The following is a 19,662-nucleotide window of genomic DNA, read 5'->3' on the forward strand; positions in this document are numbered from 1 at the left end:
ACTGAGGATCAGATGAGGTGCTCGCCAGATACTGTATCTCTCTGGTGTCCTGGGAGTTGTTCCGACTGTCTTTTGTGGTAAAGGAAGGCAGCCACCCCTGAGTTCTCTGCCCACATCTCATTGAGCAGACACTGGGGAAGCCCCCCCTCTAACTTACCAGCTCTTCAGTAGACCTTGCCTTTCGGTCACCCCCCACCTCTACCCTGGGCCAAGTCTCCTCTCCCTCCTGGATGCCTCACTCTGAGGCAAACCTGAGCACAATGGCTCTCCAGGCCTGGTGGGGAGAGAAGGTAAGGGAGTTTGTCCCTGGAGGGGCCTGAGGTAGGGGCTGAGCAGTAAGTCTCTCCCAGCCCCCAGGTCCTCATGCAGGAGGCAGCTGGGAACTACCCACGCTCGTCTGGCGTCTCTCACGCCTCTACTAGGGGTCCCAACATCAGAGCCAAGGCACACTGTGGAGCCTGTGTGTTCCGGAGGGCCCAGCTGTCTCCACCCCATCCCAGCCTGTCTCCTCAGCCCCTCCAGCTGAGACCGCCTCACTTGCTCCCAAGTAGGAAGGACAAGTGCTAGAGACTCCTAGAACCTGAGAGGCTTGGTCTGGGAACCTCGAGGTGGAGATTTGGTTGAGCCCTAGGGAGGCAGGAGGGTCTGAGCTGCTGGCTCTTAAAAAGCTCTAGACTAGAAGGGGTTCTCCAGGCAGACGACAGAGCTGTCAGGATCACCTTCAAAGTGGATCCAGAAGCCAGATCCACTTCCTGGTCATCTCTCACCCTGAAATGGTCCCATGCTCACCTTGCCCCCCACCAAGTCTACTTTTTTTCTTTTAGAGACAAGGTCTCACTTTCTTACCCAGGCTGGAGCTAAGTGGCATGATGACTATAGCTCACTTCAGCCTCCAACTCCTGGCTTCAGCCTCCCCAGAGCACTGGGATCACTGCACCGCCTTCAAAGCCTGCTCTTGACATAATAGTCCCTGTGAACTGTTGACATGGAAGTCAGACCCTCGCGGGCTGCTCAAAGCCAAGGACTTCCCATCTTACCTGGAATAAAAATCTGGAGTCCTTGACATGGTTTCCAAGGCTCCTGATGTGTCACTCTCCTAACCTCCACACCGCAACTTTTTCAAAAACACTTATCATATACTACAGAATTGACTTTTATGTTATGCCAGTGTGATTGCCCATTCCTGTAACCCCACTTCCTAGACAGGACAGTGCTGGCTGCAGAACTAGTGTTTTAAAAATAGTTGTGCAATGAATGAATGAGGGCGCATGGATTCCACTCATTAGCTGTGAGACACTGGAAAAATCATTTAACCCTTCCCAGCCTGTTTCCTCATTTGTAAAGTCAGGACAATAAGGACCACCTCCCAGAGATGGAGAAAGGACCAAATATAAGCCCAGGAAGTGGGTTTTGTTGCTGAGGCTGCGGGAAGGAGGGTGCAGCCCCACCTGGGCAGGAGGAGCTGTGATGGCGTGGTTGACTCTGGAGGGGAGCTGTCCTGTCTGCAGGCAGGGGCCCAGGCACTCCAGAACCTTCAGGCTGGAGAGAGATCTTCTGTTCTTGTTTGTCGCCATCCTGCACAGGCAGAGGCTGGGGAGGGAAAAAGGGAGGGAGTTTCCTTGATTGGAGGGGGGAGTAGGAGGAGCGGTTGGGAGGTGAGATTTACCCTGAGAGGTGGTCGGGGATGAGACGGGGAATGGTGGGCAGGAGATGAAGGCGGGTCTCCAAGAGGAGGTGGGGTAGGGGCGTGTCTGGCCCCCATTCCGAAGACCTCACGGACTGGAGGGATGGGCGGTCTCCCCTCCCCCAAAGACCCCCCAGCTTAGTTAGCTCCGGAGTTGAGGAGCAGGGGGGAAGGGAGGGTGCCTATCGAAGCGCCGAGGATCCTGATTCCGCCCTCGGAGCGACGTGAGGCTCAGAGCCCAGGTGGGGATGGGGGAAGAGGGAGCGGAGAGGCCAGGGATTGTCCCCGGCTAAGGAAAGAGGTCTGTTGGCATTGACCCGCCCCTCCATTCGGGCTACCTGGGTCGAGCTGCTGAGGAGATGGGGGCCTCGGTCCTCCTCCCCCGCAGGGGTGCTTCCTCTAGAGGGGGGCCAGGGAAGCGAGGGCGTCCCCTTCCCTCTCCGGCGCGGGGGCGGGGGCGGAGCCTAGCGCACCGCTCCCCCCAGGGCTGCAGGGGACCCCCCCAGGGGAGGGCCTCCGGGTGAACGCTGCGGGGCGTCTCCCTCTCAGTCCCGCCCGCCCCTCCGGCCGCCCCTGCTGCCGCGCGCCGCAGCAGCGCCGCCTTCCTTGCGCAGTCGGTGTCTCCGCGTCGCTGGGTGAGTGGGGGCCGCTCCGGCAGGGGCTGGGGGATGCGGGCAGGGGGAGTCCGGAGCCAGGGGCCACGTCCAGGGCTCCCTCACCCCGCTGCTCCCGCATCTCCCGGGAATCCTCCCCCGGGGGTGGGGGGTGCGCGGAAGGGTCGGGGACTCCCCGGGGAATACGCGGTGCTCTCCAGGGTGCTGACCGCCGGGTGACCGGCCCCGAGGAGCCGTGCGTCTGCCGTCCGGGAGCGCCCCCTCCAGGAGAGGCCCCGTGCCCGGCGCTCGGCGGGTGCTGGCGGGATTGAGGCGGAGGCTCAGGTCCACAGCTGGGGAAGCCTGGAGAGGCTCTGCGGGGCGGATTGCTCAGGTTCTTCCCATTTGGGGGACTGGAGGTCTTTGTGGGGACAGCATAATCTTCTTCCAATCGGGAGGGGAGAACTCCAAGGGTGACAGAGAGGAGGGGGCACTGGAGCTCTCTTGCTCAACGCGCCTCTCTGCCCCCGCCCAGGTGACCCAGTTCCTCGGACCTTGAGGAGGGAAGTAGGGGACACATTCCCTCACCTTAGCCCTGCGTGCGTATTTCCTCAGTCACTTGTTCGGTGGGTTCCCAGCCTGGGGCAGAAGAGGCTGATCTAGAAGGGAGGGGGATCAACTTACAGAAACATGCGCGTGACACACTGCTGAGGACAAAACACAGGTCCCCCAAATGGCCACACAGGCACATTCCCTCACACAGTGACCGGCGCATACCTGGTCACACAAACAATGCACACGCACAGACATGGGTAGAAACACATGCAAGACAAATGCAGAGCGCAGGGGCACACGTTATGCATAAGCACATGCACTCTGGCACACCCACCCACTCACAAGTGCACAGAGCATCGTGCACACACAAGGAACCCTCCTCGCCCTGTCTGGCTTGTGGCCCCCAGCTGGGAGAGGTCACCCGAACACAGCCCTACATCTCTGCCCAGAACCACCTGGTCATCTCCTCTCCGTTGCCTTCCCCTCAGCCTCCACACTCCAACCTCTTCACTAAGGGGACCTTCCAAGACTGATTAAAAGTAAGTGTTGAGGAAGGTCGGATGGACTAGGCGTCTCCCTGGAAAAGACACCCCCAGTAGGTCTGGAAGGGCTGCAGCTCCCTCTCCTGGGATCTGGCAGTACCCCCGGGGAAAAACAGAAAAATGGCAAGGGTGCCTGAAGGTCCCACACGTGCCACTGGCCATGTGAGAGGTGTTGGCATGCGAGTCGGCGTGTGATGGCATGTGTGAGGCGTGTGGGGCTGTGGGCTGGTGTGTCTTGGTGCACAGGGTATGGGAGTTCTGCGTGGTCCCATGTGTCAGGACATGTGAGTTGTGGAGCCGAGGGAATGTTGTCATGTGTGGAGGCATGGTGGCTCCTTGGGTGGGTGTGGGCTGGTCCGTGAGAACCGGTGTGTGGATTTGGCGAGCTGTGAGCATAATAGGTGTCAATATACATTCATTTACATAGTATTGTGCATGCGTTCTGTAGCACTTGGATCATGTTTATTTAACACTTACGTAGCACTATCTACATAGGCACGGCTCTAAGTGCTTCACATGTATTAACTAATTTAATCTCTACAACAAGCTTATGAGGTATTATTATCACCCCACTTTACAGATGAGACAGTTTAAAGAACATGCTCAGGGTCACTTAACTGTTAAGAGGAAGAGCTGGAATTCAAACCCAGTGACCTGGCTCTGGAGCCCAGACCAATAGCTGCACTATGCTGCCTCTTGTTGGGCACACCTGTGGGACAGAGAACAGGACAGTATCTGAGCTGCAGGGGCATTTTGTGGTGAGCAGGCACATGTGAGTCAATGAGGAGGCAGGGGAGAGGAAGGAGGAGAGCCAGGTCTTTCTGTACCTCCAGGGCAACTCTGGCATGCCATGGCTGTGTGACCTGAAGCAAGTCCTCTCCCTTCTTAGAGACTACCTTTCCATCTGTAAGGTGGTGCTCATCCCCACACTTCCCCTGGGGAGGGTATAATGGTATGCACTGGGGAAGGCTGAGTGGCTGGCACCAGGAAGGGCCTCAGTAAATGTAAGCCCCTGTCCAGGTCTGTTACCCAGGGAAGTCTAAGTGTGGAAAATGTCATAAAGGCAGGAGACCTAGGTGTAGCCTGTGTGACTCTGGGCCAATTCCTCTATCTCACTGGGTCAAATGAGAGGCTGGAGTGGTTGTTGGCAGGGGCCCCTTCTGGAGTGGCGTCAAGTAACCAAGAAGGCCTAACAACTCCTCTCTGTCCCTTGACCCTCTTGGAGACCCAGGTGGGACTTGGCTCAGTGGCCATGGGCAAGCAGAACAGCAAGCTGCGGCCCGAGATGTTGCAGGACCTGCGGGAGAACACAGAGTTCTCAGAGCTGGAGCTGCAGGAGTGGTACAAAGGCTTCCTCAAGGACTGCCCCACAGGCATCCTCAACGTGGACGAGTTTAAGAAGATCTACGCCAACTTCTTCCCCTACGGTGATGCCTCCAAGTTCGCTGAGCATGTCTTCCGCACCTTTGACACCAACAGTGATGGCACCATTGACTTCCGGGAGTTCATTATTGCACTGAGTGTGACCTCTCGAGGTCGCCTGGAGCAGAAGCTCATGTGGGCCTTCAGCATGTATGACCTGGACGGCAACGGCTACATCAGCCGGGAGGAGATGCTGGAGATCGTGCAGGTGGGCTCGGGGCCCCCGCATGCCAGGCGCAGGGCCTGACAGCTTGTGTCCCCTCCCCTCATTTTGATCCTCTTGGCAGACCTTTGTGGCAAGTAGTGGCAGGGGCCAAGAAAACTCCCATAGACCCTTTACTCAGATTGACCAATTAATATTTTGCCACAGTTGCTTTATCATTATGTGTGTGTGTGAGTGTGCAAGCACGTGTATAATGTTTTCTTATTGTTCTGAACGTTGTCCCTTTACCCTTGGATACATCAGGATGTATTTCCTAAAAATAAGGACATTCTCTTACATAACCCATAATATGATTATCAAAGTCAGAACATTTAACATAGAAACAATGCTATTATCTAATCTACCGATCATATTCAATTTTACCAACTGTCTCCATTTCTTTATAGCATTTTTGCTCCTGGTCTAGGATCATGCACTGAATTTCATTGTCATGTCTCTTTAGTCCCCTTTAATCTGGACTAGTTCCTCAGTTGTTCTTTGTCTTTCATGACTTGACATTTCTGTAGAGGACAGGTCAGTTATGTTTTACGGAACTTCATTTTTTAAGGAGAAAATGGATGCTCAGAGAGGTAAAGGCACTTGCTTGAGGCCACACAGCCTGTGAGTGGGCCACCTAGCTCTAATATCTACCATGTTCCAGTTAACTGAGGGCCCATTAAGAGAGTAATACTGAATGAAGTATTTATATCTATGAGCTCAGTGCATCTTTACAACAACCCAGTAAGGCTCAGAGAGGTGCAGTAACTTGCCCAAAGTCACACAGCACATAAATGGAGTCAAACTGAGGCTGGTCACCACTCAGAGCTGCCTTTTCAGAAGGCTCTGAACATCCCAGCCAAGAGGCCAAGCTTCCAGTTCTGGAGTTGGCCTTACCTCTTAGATTGCTCATTTGTAAAGGGGAGGAGTTAACACTGACCTCATGAAAAGATTTAAAGAACTGATCTGATTGCCCTTTCTCAGTACAGATTTAATTGTGCTACATGTTAGCTTTATTTCAAAAATCTCCCAGAGCACGCATCTGCTCAGCCCAGCACTGAAGACAGTGAGGGAGGGCTCGGGTTCCATGTTACCTACGCAGTTCCTTGCCTGTGTTTTTCCTGTTTCTTCACCTGTAAGGAAGGAAGCCCCTATCTCATAAGGTTATTGTAGGAATAAAGTGGGGTAGGACTTTAGCAGAGGGCATATAATTGGTATTGGGTAAACATTAGCGATTGTGCATTATTATTTTCTCCTCCTCACAGCCTCTGCTCTAACCAGAATGGCCTTTTTAGCATCTGTGAAATGTGCCCTGAGTGATTCTGCTACACCACTTTGCACAAGCTCTTGCCCCCTTCCCTTCTGCAGCTCTCAATCCTTTCGCTCTGGTCCCTCTGCTCTTCTGACTGCTCCCCCTCCCAATTCATCTGCTGTGACTTTGGCTTCTCCTCTTGCTAAAGGTCTGGATCTGCTCTCTTCAGCTGAAGCAGAATAGGCCTTAGAATGTGATGTGTTCTTTATGCCTATGGCTGGGGGGAAAGTGGGCCAGGCATTAACTCTGTAGTTGCTGGAGGGTGGGGATCTCTGGGACTAACCAGGGTGGTGGAAGATCACTCAGGGACTAGCAGCAGATAGATACCAACCAATCTGGAACTTAGTATGGTTGCACTGGTATGTACTGGCAAATCTTAGTCCTGCTAACCACCTCAGGATCTCTTTCTAGCTGGCCTCTGCTGTCTAGGCCCTGGCTTCTTTTATGGTTGCCTAGCGGGCCTAGACAGCAGGTGCAGACAGAACTCGGCAACCCCCTAATTAATGACAAGTCGGCTCCAGTGAAATTATGAGCAAATAGCAATTCCAGACAATTAATTCAGAAGTGCAGGAGAATGGTTGTCTCATGGGGAGTGGTCACTCTCTAAGTTACTTAGTCCTTCTAACAACCCAGCTCTGTGCCATGTGGTGGACACAGTGGAAGAGAAAAGACTGTGCCTCTTGGGGCTCTCATTGTAGTGAGAGACAAATGTTCAGGCCACGCTGATCAGCTCAGTGACAGGCGTTAAAGGTAACATCTGGGAGCCAGGGAACTGAGGTACAAGGAAGACCTGAGGATGTGGTAGATGAATAATGACTACAATATAAACTGCTGTTTACTGACCACCTACTATAGACAGCCACTGTTTCAACTCTTCTACATACGTACTCTCACTTAATCCTCTCTAGACAATCCTAATAAAGGAGATACTATAACTCCTATTTTATAGATGAGGAAATTGAGGCTCACAGAGGCTAAGTACTTGTCCAAGGCTACACAGCAAGTAAGGAGTGGAACCAGGATGCCACTCCAAGTTTATCTGATTTTAAAGGTCCTGATGGTCACTGTCCCGGCCCCCATTCAGCAATTAAGAGGGAGCAGGTTCAGGCCAGGGGTGGTGGCTCAGGCCTAGCACTCAGGGAGGTTGAGGTGGATTGCTTGAGCTCAGGAGTTTGAGACCAGCTTGAGCAAGAGCAAGACTCTATCTCTACTAAAAATAGAAAAACTAGCAGGGCATCATGGCAGGTGTCTGTAGTCCCAGCTACTCAGGAGGCTGAGGGACAAAGATTGCTTGAGCCCAAAAGTCTGAGGTTGCTGTGAGCTATGACACCACCCTCTACTGAGGGTGACAAAGTGACATTCTGTCTCAATAAAAAAAGAAAAAAAAAAGGAAGAAAGAGGGAGCAGGTTCAGATCCAAGCCAGTCCCTGCCATCAATTCTCTTTCTTATCCAAAAAATGGGGATCATGATACCTACTTTTCAAAGGGGATGTCAGGTTTAGAAATGTTGCATGTGAAGTACCTAGCACATAGTATGTGACTAATAAAAAAGGTAGCTAGTGGGTGGCGCCTGTGGCTCAGTTGGTAAGGCACCGGCCCCATATACCGAGGGTGGTGGGTTCAAACCCCGCCCCAGCTGAACTGCAACCAAAAAATAGCCGGGCGTTGTGGCAGGCGCCTGTAGTCCCAGCTACTTGGGAGGCTGAGGCAAGAGAATCGCTTAAGCCCAGGAGTTGAAGGTTGCTGTGAGCTGTGTGATGCCATGGCACTCTACCAAGGGCCATAAAGTGAGACTCTATCTCTACAAAAAAAAAAGGTAGCTAGCATTATTATTCTATGCTGAGGAATCTGAAAAGCCCAGAAGTGTTTGGTTGTTGGCAGAATCACCCAGGCCTGATAGTGGAGAGGGCAACATCTTGCAGATTGTGAAGTGTCTTGAATGCCAAGGGCAGAATGATTTGGACTTGGTACAGAGGGCAGCGGGAGGTGCCAATAGCTTTTATACAGGAGAGCCCCTGCCAGGTGCCACTGTACTAGGTTCTGAGATTTGGGCACTAGCCAGATGTCCCTGGTCCTTATCTGTATGGAGAGGACTAGGAACAATTCTGCAAAGACATAATTACTTCCAGAAAGGTGTCTTTGAAGGAAAAGTCTAGGCAGCTGTGGGCCAGCTTGGGTCAGAGAAGGCCTTGCTAAGAAAGCGTCATGTAAACGGAGCCCCAAGGAGGAGTGGGAAGCAGCAGAAGGAGCGTGGGGCAGCAGCCAGAAAGAGCTGGGTGCAAGGCGGGCCTGGAGGGAGGCCTGTGTGTGAGGGGAGCGAGGGGGCGGTGTGCTGGGCTGGGGACATAGCAGTGGAGAATCTGTGTTTGGAAAGAGCTTTCAGAGGCAGCGTGGGGGACAGACCCACGAGAAAGAGGCTGGAAGAGACCAGTGCGGAGGCTGAAGCTGGATCTGAGGCAGGACAAGTTTATGGGATGGGAGAAGGGAGGCTTCTTGGAGGACGTGTTGGTCAGGAAAAGATGCAAGGTTGAGGTGTCCAGTCAGGTCCTTAAGCTCCAGGGCCCTAGGACCCGGCCCGTCCCACAGGCCAAGCCATACAGACGCTGTACATTTAGCGCAAAAACCCTCCTTCGCGTTGCACCGGGAGCTCCCGCACGTGGCGGCTGCCGCCTTCAGCCCTGCAGAGCCTAGGCTGTCCCCGCCCCCGGCAGATGCTCATTTGCATTCGTTTGCATAATGTTCCCCGCCCCCTCTGAGCCCAGCGCCCCCTGTCGGCCGCCGAGTTCTGGAGAAGCTGGGCTAACCCGGAGTTTACTCCCAACCTGCGGCCCCACCCCACCCCACGAGCTCCGGAGCCTGTTGTTCTAGGTCTGTCGCCATCTGGATCCATCGCTCCTGACCCATTGCACTCCCAAATTCCTGGCGCCCGCTCAGAGCTTTCGCGCTGCGGTGTCCTTGTTCCTTTCCCACCTAGCCCTCCAAGGGAACTCGGTCAGGGCTCGCTCCAATAGCCCCTCTTCTGGGACGCCTTCCCAGACGCTCCTTCTCGAGCTCGCCAGCTCCCCACGCCTCAGTGACCTCCACTCTAGCTCTCCCTCGGCGGGGGCGACAAGCGTCAGCGTGCCCGGGGACGTCCCTGAATCTTGGGGTGGGGGGCTCAGGCCGGCTCATCTCACTCCCTGTCTTCCCTTTCCCGCCCCTCAGGCTATTTACAAGATGGTTTCGTCCGTGATGAAGATGCCGGAGGATGAGTCGACCCCAGAAAAGAGGACCGAGAAAATCTTCCGCCAAATGGACACAAACAACGACGGTGAGGGGGCAGCGGTGGGATGGGGCGGGCGCCACCTCCTCCCTCTCTTTCCCACTTCTCTGCTCCTCTGCCACTTCTCCCCGGTCACAGCTCCCCTCACCCCGCAGGCAAGCTGTCTCTGGAGGAGTTCATCCGCGGGGCCAAAAGCGACCCGTCCATCGTGCGCCTGCTGCAGTGCGACCCCAGCAGCGCCTCTCAATTCTGAGCGAGAGGATCCAAGTCCCCCCTCCTCCCTTGCCTTTACCGGCCCCCTCCCGCTCTCAGCTTCCTCTCCCTTGCCTCCTATCCAGGCTAGGGGCCAGACTCGGGGACCCCAAACCCCAGGACTGCACTTTGGGGAGGCCTCTGGAGAGAACTTTGCAGTCTCCCCAGGCCCAGGCAAGCAAGCGATTAGTCCGCCCCAATCCAAGAGGCAATGATAGAGAGACACAGGCTATCTTGGTCTGCCCCACAGTCAGCCTAAGCCCTCCCTTACCTACTTAGACCAGGGAACTCAGCCATCTCTCTCCCATCCTCGTCAACAGGGCAGACCCTCCTGCAACCAAAACGGAGAGGCATGCACCCTCACGCAGGTCTCAGTCTGGCTGGAGGGGGTAGTCATGCCCAGGGGAGGACTTTTATTTTCTTTTTATTTGGTGGGGAGAGAATAATTCCAGGGGTGTGGGGGTTTGAGGAAGAAGCTTCCTTGAGCCATCTTTTCCTGCAGTTGGGCCTGACCCAGCCTACCCCATGTTTTGCTGGTCCTCAGGCCATGATGCAAAGGAAAACCTCCCAGGATTCTAGCCTGCCAGATGTGGGTCCCCTGAAGCCCTGCCTGCCTTTTAGCTCTTGGATGAACACAGCCAGCCACATACAGACCCACCAACCCCTCTGTGTTTTGCTTCTCTTGTACATACACACATGGACCCTCAGACACTTGGACAGATTTACCTAGAACCCCATCCAAGTGTCCTGTGTAGGAAAGAAGCACGGCCCCCCTGGCTAAGCCCTTGTCCACCCGCCTGTCCCCTGCTACCCCTGCATGCAGCCAAGTGGAACATCTCTGTTCTTTTTAATAACTTCAGAATAAAGTCTCATTTCAGTGCAATGGGCTGGGTGGTCAGGGGAAGGGGTTGAAAGCCTCATTTGGGTCTCTGAGGGTCCATTGAGCCCTCTTGAGCCAGTTCCAGGAATCTTAGCCCGGTCATGGTGCAGCCTTGGTTGCCAGTGGTCCTGAGGCCTGGATGAGACATCAGTTTTCAGAGGGTCAGAGGCTCAGAGCTGGTATATCAGCAGGTCTTGGCCCTCCACAGGCTCTGGGCTCTCCAGCATCTGTGAGACACAGGAGGCTGTCAGGTCCAGTGTGTCTGGGCCTGGGTCTCTTCCTCCAGGGCACCCAGGGAATGTGAGGCGGGGAGGGCTGAGAGATCTCTTGGGGCAAAGGGGCATCATTACCCACCCCCATGGAAGAGCTAGGCCAGACCTGTTTGAGCCCAGATACCCCCTCCTCCCTCAAGACTTTTCCTGGGCCCTGGGAGAACCAGGTGTCTGGCCTCTCTGAGCCTCCAAGCCTCTACCCTTGCTCCTTTGGAGAAAACCTTTGCCCTACCCCAGTTCTCAAGGTGGGGACCCTGTATAGAAGGTGGGGCTACTGGTCTGAGCTCCTTAGCAGGGTCTCCCAGGATACTGGAAGTCAGGGCTATGGAGGGGACTTACCTCGTGGTGGCTGCTCTTCCCCCACCAGGGCCTCAGTTCCAGCAGCTGGTGGGTGAGCTGGGCGCCGCGCACAGCAAACAGGCTCTCTACCATGCAGAGCACTAGTGCGATGGCCCACAGGCACAGGCTGGAGCTCTGTGGGGCACAGCAGGCAGAGATGGTTATCTGAGACAGGTGGTGGAGGGCTCTAAGAACCCTTCCAGCCCTGTTGAACACCTGTGTGCCTCCCCACCCCAGGTCTAGCAACTCACGTAAATGCGTGTGGGGTCAAACGGACAGTCAGGTGTGAGGGCCAGTAGTTCAGGGCTCCCAAAAGTGCAGGCAGCCAGCAGTGCTTGGCCCTGGGTGGCAAAGGTCACAGCAATCGCAGCCAAGAGGCCAAGTGCACAGGTCAGAGAGAGGAGAGCACAGGCCACGCTTGAGCTAAACACTGTCCAGCGCTGTTCGGGAAGGCCACTGGTCAGTGAACATCAGGCTGGTCCCCGTGGGAAGCTCTGGCCTACTGAGGGGTCAGTCTCATCCCCTCCAAGCAGGGCAGGCCCTTGGGGGTAGCACCTTACCCCCACAGCCCTATCCCAGGAGGTGCCACATACCAGAGGGGTGCTGGGGAGGTACCGTGACAACACAATGGCTGCAATGCCAGAGGCGATGACCTGTGGGGAATCAGCTTTTGTCAGGGTCACCCTTAGACAAAAATTCCACCAATGCCAGCCCTGGCCCTCCAACCCACTACCCTCTCACCCCTCATCCCCTGCTTAGCCTTGGCCTCATTACCGCCATCTATACAGAGCTACTGCCTTCTCATGGTCCAGTCTTGGAGTGATATTTCTAAAGTAGTCACTCCCTGCCTACAACCTCCCATGATTCCCCGCTGCCTACAGCTGTGAGACTCAAACGTGTGTGTCGGGGGCTGTGCCAGGGGGTATGCTAAACCACAGGATATATGTGACATATCTCCCAGGAATGGGAAAGATTTTAGAAAAAACTAAGTAACCCAACCAGCAAGGAACTAAAACCAAAATTGTTAGATTAAAACAAACCAGGACATTTGAGTAGAATTCAAAATCCTTGGAGCGTTTAAAATTATTTCAGGCTTTCAGTGATCAGGCCCCAGCCCTGTTAGCTTCACCACCGCATCCTGGGCCATCTCTCTTGTCACGGTCCTGGATGTGGACACCCACACCCAGCCTGCTCAGGGTGCTGCCACACACAACCTCTCCCCAGGGACACCCTCCTGCTCCTCTGCCTGTGCAGACCCTTCAAGCCCTGCTCAGGGGCTTCCTCACACAGGTTTCCCTAATTAGCCTCTGCCCCAAGGGGTGGGTCTACCCCAACAGCTGCCTTCTGGACCTTTGGGCTCCATCCATCCAGTCTTCCTCTTATTGTTCCCTCACTGGACTAGGCATGGCTGGATCCATGGGAGGCAAGTGATAAGATGAGGGTCCTGGGTTCCAGGTCCAGCACATCTTTAATTTCCTGTGCAGCCACAACTAAGTGCTTCACCCTCTCTAGACTAAGCCCCTCTCTGCAGGATGAGCTCACAGAAAGACTGTTGGCTTTGGTGTCAGATACAAATATGTTCAAATCCAGTGTGGCTTTTTTCTTATCAGAGGGAGCTTGGGTGAATCCCTGAGTCTTGGCTTCCACTTTTGTAAAGGGGGGATAACAGCTATGTTTTTGGGTGCAGCAAGGATTAACTAAGTAAATGTGGGCAGTTACAGGGGTCACAACCCAGAGCTTATCCCTGGTGAACCTCCTAACCCTGAGCTCACCATTTCTTTGGCTTCCTCATAGATTGGTTAGAGCAACAATGTCAGTAAGAGTAACTCCAAACACCCCTGAACATATCTGTCCTGCCCAGACTCTCCTACTTGATCCCTGTCCACCCTAGCCTTGAGGCTAGCAGGCTATCTAAGCTTCATCTTGCGAAAGGTGGGGAACAGGATTGAAAGAGTAAGTCCCCCAGCCAGGAGGTGGCAGGGATGGAATTCAGGCACTGATGGCTGCCTCTGCTGACATGCAGGAAGAAGCTTTACAAACTTGAGGCCCCTTCATTCTTGTATCAAACAGGCACTGACATGCAGTCACAATCATGGCTACCACTTACTGAGCAGTTACTATAGATCGTGTCCAATGCTAAGCTCTGGCTTTTCAAGGTCTCCAGAACAGACCCTGGCCATTCCCACCTCCATACTTTGCATCTCCCATTCTCTGCACTGGGATTGATGTTCTAGTTTCCTTTCCCACTTGCTAGTCCCGGTATGCCACGCATCAAGGTTATGGTCAGGGAAGCACAACTGGGAACTCCTACTCATCCATCAGTACCTATCTCAGAGATTTCTACTTCTGTGAAACCCTCCTTGACGCTCCTTGTTCCTGTCCAGTGCCACTTAGGATATTTATTGTGACACGAATCTCGGTTCACGGTAGTGAGCACTAACCATGTGCCTGGCACTGTGTTAAGCACTTTGTGTGTGCGGATGACCTCACTAGGACTCCCAGAGGTAAACACCATTACCATCATGGTTTTATCCATGGGGAAGCTTAGGCAAAGAGGTTGAGTGACTTGGGCAGTTGTAGACCAAGGGTTGGTGCCTGGGCTCTTTGCTTACCCATCAAAGGCTCTGGGTAGGAACTTGTTGAAGACTTTTCAAAGCCCCTCCATCCCCCTCCTGCCAGCCACCCTCCCAGCCTGGCCATACCACGATAGCAGAAATGACAGAGAGGATGTTGACCACGCAGTACTGCAGAGCCACAGCGTCGCGGGGGGCAGCCACATAGCGCAGCACAGTGCCATGGAGCAGGGCGGCTGTGATGAAGCTCACGTGGCCCAGCACTACCAGCACCAGACCTGTCTTCATCAGCACCTTCCGGAAGTCACACACGCTCAGGCCACCTGTGGGAAACAGCCGAGTCAGGCCTGTGGGTGGGGCTTATCCTGCTGGGTAAAATAGGAAACTGAGGCCCTGGCAGGAGTGATGAACATTGGGTTCTAAATCTATTTCTGGATGACCTGAAGCCAGCAACTTGACTTCTCTGAGCCTCTGTTTCCTGGGAAAGCACACAATTTGGAACTTAGTGAAGGGTATTACTGCTTGTTAACACTCAAGGTCATGAGTTGCTGGTACCTAACTCAGATCTCTAGCTCTAGACCTCATGATCTTTCCACTAAGCTCCGCATTCACTGATTCATTCATTCAACTGTTCATCACACAAATGTTCACCGAGTGCCTGCTCCATGCTGGGCCCTGGGGCACCACAGTGTGTTCGACATTCATAGTCCAGGCCCCAAGGAGCCACAGTCACGGGGCAGGGATCGGGCCCAGATTGGTGTTTGTTTTGATAGATAGGGCCTGACACACAGTAGCTGCTCAATACACCACTGCTGAATGGACTGGCCTAGAGCGGGGGCAGGTACCTCCAGCCTCTGAGTCTTCCTGTCCCCATCTATGAAATGGGAAAAAGGACCCCTCTCTATGAGAATCTATGAGGAGATGGGTGGGAAAGTGGGCACGCCTTGCTGGTACTGGGAAAAGCAAGCTCTCAGTGTAGGGGGCACTGGGTGGGGACAAGGCAAGGGTAAGGGGATGAGTTGAAGAACACTGGGACTCAAGCAGAGTCTCTCTGAGAGGCCAGGTGGCTGCCTGGCCCCTATCTGCACATCTCCAGGAGCGGGAACCCTCCTCCCTGGGCAGCTCAGGCTGTTTTTGATCTGTTATCTGGAATTTCCCCACGGGTCCTGGTTCTGCCCTCAAGGATACACACTACGTTGGCCCTCTGGCCTGCTGGCCCTTCACTCTACACAGCTTTGAAACGTGAAGATCATGGTCAGGCCCCAGAACTACACAGCCCTTTATTTCTTTAGCTGCTCCTGGTGGGATCTGACTTTGAGTCCTTTCTCAGACCTCAGTGTTCTCACCTATGGCAGAAAGGATTGATCATAGCTCATATATGGGAGCTCTGCAGCTAAAGAAAAAAAAAGAAATTTCTAGATGGATTGTTATTCAGGACCCTGTGCCAAGAGGCAATCCTCAGGGAGCAGGGAGGGAAGGGAGGCCATTCATCACAGACTTACTGTGTGACCTGGACTTATGCTAACTCCATCCTGACGATAGTCCTAGGAGGTGGCTGCTCCTGGTCCCAATTTACAGATAAGGAAACTGAGGCTCACAAATTCTCTCAGCTGGCACCAGCCCCTCCCCTCTCTGGGCCCAGATTCTATGGTTGGTCCAGCAGGTCTGAGATCCCTGGAGCCCACAGGACCCCTGGAGCTGGACCAGGTCTAGGAAAAGCAGAGGGCAGATGATGGCCTGGAATGGCCTCAAGAAGATTAACTGCCTGTCAAACAGGAAGGGGCATGACAACTTCACTCCAGGGGCCTGCCCCACCTCACCTCATCCACCTACCTACCTGGCAGCCCAGACACCACGCACCACTGGGCTCAATAACAGCATCCCAGGACCAAGACTTTGGTTAAACTGGAGGCACAGTGCCAGCCTGGGGGTATTGCCTGTAACCCTGGACCTAGTCTCAGGACAGTTTCTGATTTCGTTTTTCTTTTCTTTCTCTTTTTTTCTGGAAATGGGATCTTGCTCTGTTGCCCTGGCTACAGCGCAGTGGCCTCATCATAGCTGACAACAACCTCAAACTCTTAAGGCTCAAGCAATCCTGCCTCAGCTACCCTAGTAGCTGGAACTACCACCCGCCAGGGTGTGCACCACCATGCCCTGCTAAGTTGTTCTATTTTTCGTAGAAACGAAGTCTTACTCTTGCTCAGGCTGGTCTTAAACTCCTGAGCTCAAGCTCCTCGGCTTCCCAGAGTGTTAGGACTACAGGCGAGAGCCCCTGAGCCAGCCTGCCTTCTTTATTTCCAAGTTAATACTTTGGGAGCACATAGTGTGGTTGGCACAGTGCTAAGCATTTTAATCTTAGGCGCTAACTCCCTCCTGACGATAGTCCTAGGAAGTGGCTGCTACTGGCCCCAATTTACAGATAAGGAAACCAAGGCTCACAAATTCTCTCAGCTGGAGAATGGGGACTTCCTGGGACTCTCCCATGCCCCAGAAGGGCCTCACTGTGCCCAGGAAGTGGAGGGATGGGGCACATCAGCCCAGCTCCTCCGCTGAGCCGGTGACCCTGTTTACCAGAGGCCCTTCCCTTCCGGCCTCGTGGGGGAGAGGAGGCGATGGAAGTGGAGGCCTTTGCAAGGCTGAGGAAGCTAAGGCCAGGGCCATCCTCTGCGTTCGCCTCTGGGCGAAGCAGAGGCTGCTCTCCCCAGCATCTCTTGGGAGGGCAGCCGCATCCCTCCGCGAGAAGAGAAAGTGGGGGCGAGGGACGGAGGGCCACATGGAGCAGACACTGCAGCCCTCCTCCCTCATCTCACTGTGGGGAAACTGAGGCCCAGAGAAGAAAGTGACCCCCCCAAGGCTCCCATTACAGTGCTTGCCCTGGCACGAGGCTCCGCGGGCGGCCCTGGGCCTCCCTCGCAGTCCCCAGCCGCTCACCGAGGCGCAGACACATGTCGGCTCCTGCGCGGGTCGCCGCGGCCGCCTTCAGCGGGGCTCCGGAGGCTGCAGATCTCCCGGGCGCCCCAGCCCCATCCTGGTCGCCCGCCGCGCCGCGCCCACTGCGGGCCCGGAGTGCGGGGCTCGGCGGCGCCGGACCGGCCTCCCTTCCCGGCACCCCCCGAGCGGCCGCGCCCCGCTCGTTTGCATCGCGGCCGGTCAGACCGGCTGAGCAGCCCTCGGCCCGCCCAGCTGAGTCAGGCGCCCGCGCTCCCCGCCCGCCGCGGTCCGGCCCATTTCGCGGATGAAGCTGAGGTCCGGAGGAGCCGCGACGGCCTGGGCCCCGATGGACCCGGGGACCTGGGAGCTGCGCGCGTGTCCGCTGCCGCGGGCCTGGAGGGCGCCGGGCGGAAAGGCCTCCAGGGCCAGGGCCAGGCAGGGGGCGGGGCAGCAGTGGCGGCACTGGAGCAGGGTCTGGCTACCGCCTGCAGCCGCTGTGTGACCTCAGGCAAGTCACTTTCCCTCCCTGGGCTCACTTACACTGGGCGCAGAACTCGCAATGAGTCTGTCTTACACACTCTGACCAAAGTACTTTACTTCTCCGTCTGGAGGGGATCTCACGTCCCTCTTTAGAAAATCAGGGAAAATAATTCCCGTTCCCTAAGGTCTTGGTGAGACATAATGAGACACAAAAGTGAGGTAAAAATTTTTTTGGGGGAGCACTCTTCTGAGTGTCCTTACGGACAATGTGTAGACTCAGCAGGAGCACCTGGTAGGAGCTTCACTAATCCTGGCTAGGGTGACCTAGCCCCTCTGGTGCGCCAGGGTGGACCTGAGGGACCAGTGCCTGTTTCAGCCCCAGTCTCCCATGCCTGGCCCTTTGGGTTCAGAGGGTTAACTGCTTACCAAAAGTACCCGGCGGAACTGGTAAACAGGAGCCTACATGACCCCTCCGGTCCTGGTGCCCAAGTTCGCCAGAGCGGTCACATCATGGCCACTTCCCTGGGCCCTCTAGGTCCTTGGAGTGAGGACCATGCACTTACAGATGTACAGTGGCATCTAGGCAACATCTGTTCACAGTTTGCACACACACCTCCCTCCCCCACCGCCAGGGAGCCTGATCAGAGGGCAAGGGCTGGCACCATGGCTCTGGGTGCATAGTTAGAACCTGGCCTGGGGACTGTCCACTGAATGTGTGCCTTTCTGCATACTAATGATGACACTCACTGTGTGTGTGCGTGGAGCCTCTGGAGTTGGGAGAACACATTAACACCAAGGGGTCAGCAGAGCCAGTTCTCCTAGGAAGTCCTGGTTGGTCTGGTAACCCCTACTCTGATGTGGACAGTGTGCAGGAAGTGCCAGGGAGGGAGACAGACTTGTCAGGTAGAAGGAGCAGTTCATGAAGACATCAGACTGGCATTCGAATATTGACTGATGTCCATGGGGACAGCCTTTTAGTAGGGCAACTGGGCAGTACTTATCCATGTTGTAAGAGGTTAGGCACTTGTAATTACGGCCCTGCTATTCCATTTTTGTGTCTTTATTCTACACACCACAGAGTGCAAAGTTACACTTGCATTTAATGATGTTCATGGACAAGCTGTGCCTAACAGCAAGCAATAGTGATAACCAAGAGTGATGTGGGCCTTGGGCAAAGACAGGGGAAGGAGGCATTCTCCTTTTTGTTTTACGCTTGGCTGTAAGGTTGGAGTTTCCTAATGAACATTTATTCCTGTCTTGTTTTTGTTAAACTGAAAAGAAGAGGCTTGATGCCCGTAGTTAGGGCGCGGCCACATACCTCGGGGCTGTAGGGTTCAACCCCAGCCCAGGCCTGCTAAACAATGACAACAACAACAACAACAAAATAATAGCCAGGTGTTGTGTTGAGTACTTGTAGTCCCAGCTACCTGGGAGGCTGAGGCAAGAGAATCACTTAAGCCCAAGAATTTGAGGTTGCTGTAAGCTTTGACGCCACGGCAATCTACCGAGGGCGACATAGTGAGACTCTGTCTCAAAAAAAAATAAAAAAAGAAAGAAAGAAAAGAAGAGCCCCCTCCCCACCATCACCCTGACCCCATCCATCAACAGCTTTGTGATGACAAAGCTCAGCAGCCATCCTGGAGGGCACATGTGGTCATTGCAAAGCCACTGTCAAATTTCACTTGTGTGTGTGTAGGTGGCTTCTCTGTCAGTGTCAAGTGGTCCCCTTGTCACTGAGCCTTGCTGAAGGCTTCTGGAGGTAAGTTGGGCACCAGATCTTTTAAATGCCTTTGTTTCTGAGTGCATAGATGGTAAATCTTTTTATCCTTGGAACAAAAAACTGAGAGTTAATGACAATCACCCATTTTACACATGGAAATATTGAGGCCAAGAAAGGTTGACTTTTAAAAAATCCCACAGCATGTCAGTAGGAAAGCTGAGGCTTGAATCCAGGCCTGCCTGATTGTGAGGCTGCCCTTGACTTCTGAGTGTGCGTGTTGGGGGATGGGGAGAGTCACAGCCTCCAGGACTGTGCCTGCTCTCTGGGACACCTGAGGAGGAAGAACCTGGTGTTTTCTAGACCATAATTTCCCAGTCATGGACCAACCTCAGCGACCTGAAGTTATTGCCACTTCTTTTCCTTATTGCCTTGAGGCCAAAGTCCACCAGTTCCAGACATTCAGGTCCCTTGCCTTTGCCCAGCCTCTCCATACATGGCCTAAGGTTCTGGAAAGAACTTGTCCTCCTCCCCAAGTCACTGCGACATCCTGGTAGCTCACTGTCATTCCCTAGCCTCAGTTTTCCTATCTGTCAAAAGAAGATAATTATTTGCCTTCCAAGCTTCCTAGATTTCTGAGGTCTAAATG

At 54.3% G+C, this 19,662-nt stretch overlaps 2 protein-coding genes across 8 annotated transcripts; one reads left to right on the plus strand and one right to left on the minus strand.

Annotated features, from left to right (window-relative positions):
* Positions 1-1,664: 1,664 nt before the first annotated feature.
* HPCA (hippocalcin) lies at positions 1,665-10,513 on the plus strand. Of its 6 annotated transcripts, none has more exons than XM_053577002.1 (5): positions 1,665-1,926; positions 2,234-2,319; positions 4,606-5,004; positions 9,512-9,617; positions 9,725-10,513. In XM_053577002.1, the coding sequence occupies exons 3-5, from the start codon at positions 4,627-4,629 to the stop codon at positions 9,820-9,822; spliced, it is 582 nt and encodes a 193-aa protein (XP_053432977.1). In that variant the 5' UTR covers positions 1,665-1,926; positions 2,234-2,319; positions 4,606-4,626; the 3' UTR covers positions 9,823-10,513. The 6 variants fall into 6 exon arrangements, with proteins under 6 accessions (XP_053432977.1, XP_053432980.1, XP_053432976.1 ...); XM_053577006.1 differs by lacking the exon at positions 1,665-1,926 and having other exon boundaries at positions 1,953-2,319; positions 9,725-9,836; positions 10,366-10,513; XM_053577005.1 differs by lacking the exon at positions 2,234-2,319 and having other exon boundaries at positions 4,600-5,004.
* A 138-nt stretch (positions 10,514-10,651) lies between these two features.
* Positions 10,652-17,022, minus strand: TMEM54 (transmembrane protein 54). Of its 2 annotated transcripts, none has more exons than XM_053576999.1 (6): positions 16,817-17,022; positions 14,015-14,208; positions 11,906-11,965; positions 11,564-11,653; positions 11,313-11,447; positions 10,652-10,928 (listed from the first exon to the last, which is right to left on the minus strand). In XM_053576999.1, the coding sequence occupies exons 1-6, from the start codon at positions 16,830-16,832 to the stop codon at positions 10,872-10,874; spliced, it is 552 nt and encodes a 183-aa protein (XP_053432974.1). In that variant the 5' UTR covers positions 16,833-17,022; the 3' UTR covers positions 10,652-10,871. The 2 variants fall into 2 exon arrangements, with proteins under 2 accessions (XP_053432974.1, XP_053432973.1); XM_053576998.1 differs by having other exon boundaries at positions 11,564-11,752; positions 16,817-17,019.
* Between the last annotated feature and the right edge of the window lie 2,640 nt (positions 17,023-19,662).

The sequence above is a fragment of the Nycticebus coucang genome, chromosome 22 (assembly GCF_027406575.1).
Source record: "Nycticebus coucang isolate mNycCou1 chromosome 22, mNycCou1.pri, whole genome shotgun sequence".
Taxonomy (NCBI): Eukaryota; Metazoa; Chordata; class Mammalia; order Primates; family Lorisidae; genus Nycticebus; species Nycticebus coucang.

Bases quoted from the DNA above. Each gene is read 5' to 3' on its own strand.
- TMEM54 (XM_053576998.1), bottom strand. The intron at 11,966-14,014 runs GTATGGCCAGGC...GATTCCCCACAG, and splicing joins CTGTCATTTCTGCTATCGTG to GTCATCGCCTCTGGCATTGC. The intron at 10,929-11,312 runs GTAAGTCCCCTC...TGTGTCTCACAG, and splicing joins GGAAGAGCAGCCACCACGAG to ATGCTGGAGAGCCCAGAGCC.
- HPCA (XM_053577002.1), top strand. From the start codon at position 4,627: ATGGGCAAGCAGAACAGCAAGCTGCGGCCCGAGATGTTGCAGGACCTG. The intron at 5,005-9,511 runs GTGGGCTCGGGG...CCCGCCCCTCAG, and splicing joins AGATGCTGGAGATCGTGCAG to GCTATTTACAAGATGGTTTC. The intron at 9,618-9,724 runs GTGAGGGGGCAG...CTCACCCCGCAG, and splicing joins AATGGACACAAACAACGACG to GCAAGCTGTCTCTGGAGGAG.